Consider the following 3,119-nt stretch of genomic DNA (forward strand, 5'->3'; position numbering starts at 1 on the left):
ATTTTTAGTTAGGTTGCTCTTAATGCCAGTGAAGCCTCTTCCATCATCGGCCAAATTTTCTATTGCAAAACCTAGAAATTTCGTCATCATCGCGAGTTTCTGAACTCAAATTGCATTTACTGAAATGTAACTCATGGTGATTCCTGTGCTGTAATGAATTGAGTAAAATACCATGGTGATTTTAAACTCCATGAATATAAATGGGAATAGAATATTCAAATGTTTTGATTAGATAGATGGATGTAATTCTCCAGGCCAAGAGTCCAACGTGAAACACTTGCAGGAGTAGAGAAGCTCTTTCTTTATTAAACGTAAAGACAATAAAATAATGCCTGCCCCATTTGACCAAGTCACTGGTAAGAGTAACAGTGCGCACACACATTCATCATGGGTCTCAATCTGATGTGATCTGCACTAACCCCATGTCAAGGCTACAAAAGATCTTGAGAAAAAAATATTCTGGAGCAAGCAGGCTGCCTGCTTTTGACTAGGCCTCTGACCTCACAATTACATTGCATGGAACATTCATCCCACTTAAAATGAACCAAAGAGCGGGCAACTGGAAGAACACGCGATGGATTTCATTGAGATTGAAACATACAACTGACTTGCACATCAGCCATCAGTTCAGCTGCTCTGTGGAAACTAACTAGATAATAGGTAGCAGTACAGGCGTTGGAGAGAGCTAGAAATACTCAAGTCAACCGCTCAAAGATCTGTTTTTTTGGACTTTGGCTTAATTCCTAGATTAAGGGGGAGAAAAATATATATAAAAGAAGAAAAGAGGCTGTAAATTCGGTACACGTTACAGAAAATGCAACAGTTCATTTCTCTAAGCAAGTGGTGATCTTCTAGAATCGCTCTCCTCTCCGCCGCTGGATCCATCTGAGGACTCGGTGAGGCAGCTGGAATCGGATAAACAGGTGGAAGGCTGATGGCTTCCGTCTCTATCTGTCTCCCCCATGAGATCAATGAATTGGATCATATTGCATGGAATTGTTTCATCTCCTGCCGTGTCCGCATCCACGTCGGTGGCTCTTTTCTTCTTAAAAATGCGACAGAGCACCCAATCTCCGTTCGGCACCGTGCAGCTCTGCATGATTAGGAATCGAATCCATCTTAAACCAATTATTTTCTACTTTGGATTATATTGTCCGCAATGTTAAATCTTTATAGGAAGACAAACTCACGTGAGTTGAGTTCTTTCTCTGAGGGAAGACGCAGGCCGGGCTCTCGGCGCCGGCGAGCCGGTACTCGTGCATGACCCAGTCGGTCTTGGCGCCGGTCGCAGGCTTCCCTCGGAAGAAGACAAACACCTGCTTCATCCCCACCACCTGGCCGAAGCTAGAGGACTTGATCGGTTTTTCCTTGCCGGTGGCCTTCCAGTAACCCGATCCGGCCGCTCGGTTCGACCGGCTCCCAGTCGGGTATTTCGCCTCCTTCAGATTGAAGAAGTATCTCTCCTCTTCGCATCCACCTGCGAACCGGAATTACGATACATCACAGTTAACACAGCAGTCGGTCACATGGATTGATGATTTCTTTCTTGTTTTACATGGAAGAGACTGACCTGATAAATCCCAGGGGTCAAACTTTGCGAGATTGATGTCACGAATGACGGAGGAAGGCAACGGGCAGGAGAAGACCTTCCTCTTCAGGTACTGCACCACCAGCTCTTCATCAGTGGGGTGGAATCTGAACCCAGGAGGCAGCTTCAGCATGCCTGTTTTCCTCTCCATCTTAATTTCTCTTTCAATGAAACACAAACAGGGCAAGCAGCAACAGAAGCTACAGGATCGTGGAGGAGCAGTCAAGCTGCAGCGTCGCAATTAAAAAGAGAGAGAGAGAGAGGGGGCAGAGGCCAGAGGGGAGGGTTGTTGGGAGGAGCAGAGGAGGGTTTATTAGATATATAGCAGAGAGAGAGAGAGAGGGACGTCTATGTGGCGTGAACTGGAATCAAACCGTTGACCCAGCTGAAACAAACAACGATTGTCATGAGCCGATCGTATCGTATCACCGAGAGTTTTTAGACTCTTCTTTCTTACCCGCAAAAGGAAAATGCAGATTTGCTTCTTGTTCTTGTTCTGGGAGCAAAGCAAGTTGCAGAAGCAAACTCAATGGACCGTCTCCGGGCGCAAGTTGCTCTTGGCACGACCTCGGGCGAATTTAGTGGTGGTCCGCCACTACCGTTTAATATATTAATTAAAAATTCGGCCATTTATCAAAGCACGGATTTCATTACCATATGTGTACCTCTTTAATTAACTTTTAGAGTAAAAAAAAACCTTGAAGCTCATTTGTATATGATCCGTCCAATGGTTAAAAACCAATTCATTGCATGCGATAAGCAAAAGAAAGTGTGTTTGAGATTGCGCATTACCCCATAATTAATTTAATTACTGCGGCAGTTCCCTCGTGAAACAGGCGTTGTTTCTTCTGATCACACGATAGCCATTGATAATAAAAAGCAATCCTTTTATCCGGTCAATTACGTGTTTGCGTGTTCAGATTGCAAAGAAGAGGGCCCGTGCTTTTTTGCTGTGGGTGGGAGCAAGCGGGAGGGAGTCAAAAAGGTACGATTATTGCGTTTTTGGAATAGTCTAACTCTTTACGTGCTTGCTTTCTTGCTTGCAATTAATTTGGTTTTATCTGGAGAAGAATCGGAAGCAAACTGAGGAGGCCCACTGTGTGTTTGAGAGAATGTTTGTTGTAGGTTTTAGTAGGAAGCCATGGAGGGAGGAGCCGTCGGAAATGGCGGAGGTTCGCGGAGAGCTCCTCCGTCGTGGAGTTCCTGTGCGGCCTCTGCTTTAGAAATAGCTTTCTGGTTGTTTTTTGTTTCTTGTGCTTGACAGCAAGCGAGTACCTAATGGGTGCTTTGCCCACTGAAGCAAGCAAGTGATGTCAACTCTTGCAGGCATTTTTTGGGTTTCAGTGAGTCAAACTTGGACCGAGGGTTCCGTTATTAAAAAAAAAAATTATCTGCTTTCTTATTTAAAGGGTTTAGGAAGAAGAGTGGGAGGAAGGAAGACAGAGCACTGTACAGAGAGTAAAAAGAGACAGTAATTTAATTGGTCATGTAACAAATTGAACCACTGATTTTCAGAAATTTTAACTAGATT

The 3,119-nt window shown here is 44.4% G+C and overlaps 1 protein-coding gene across 1 annotated transcript; it reads right to left on the reverse strand.

Annotated features, from left to right (window-relative positions):
- Positions 1-560: 560 nt before the first annotated feature.
- LOC122021587 (NAC domain-containing protein 83-like) lies at positions 561-2,033 on the reverse strand. Its single transcript, XM_042579711.1, has 3 exons — positions 1,571-2,033; positions 1,191-1,477; positions 561-1,093 (listed from the first exon to the last, which is right to left on the reverse strand). The coding sequence occupies exons 1-3, from the start codon at positions 1,737-1,739 to the stop codon at positions 833-835; spliced, it is 717 nt and encodes a 238-aa protein (XP_042435645.1). The 5' UTR covers positions 1,740-2,033; the 3' UTR covers positions 561-832.
- Positions 2,034-3,119: the final 1,086 nt, after the last annotated feature.

This window comes from Zingiber officinale, chromosome 9A (genome assembly GCF_018446385.1).
Source record: "Zingiber officinale cultivar Zhangliang chromosome 9A, Zo_v1.1, whole genome shotgun sequence".
Lineage (NCBI taxonomy): Eukaryota > Viridiplantae > Streptophyta > Magnoliopsida > Zingiberales > Zingiberaceae > Zingiber > Zingiber officinale.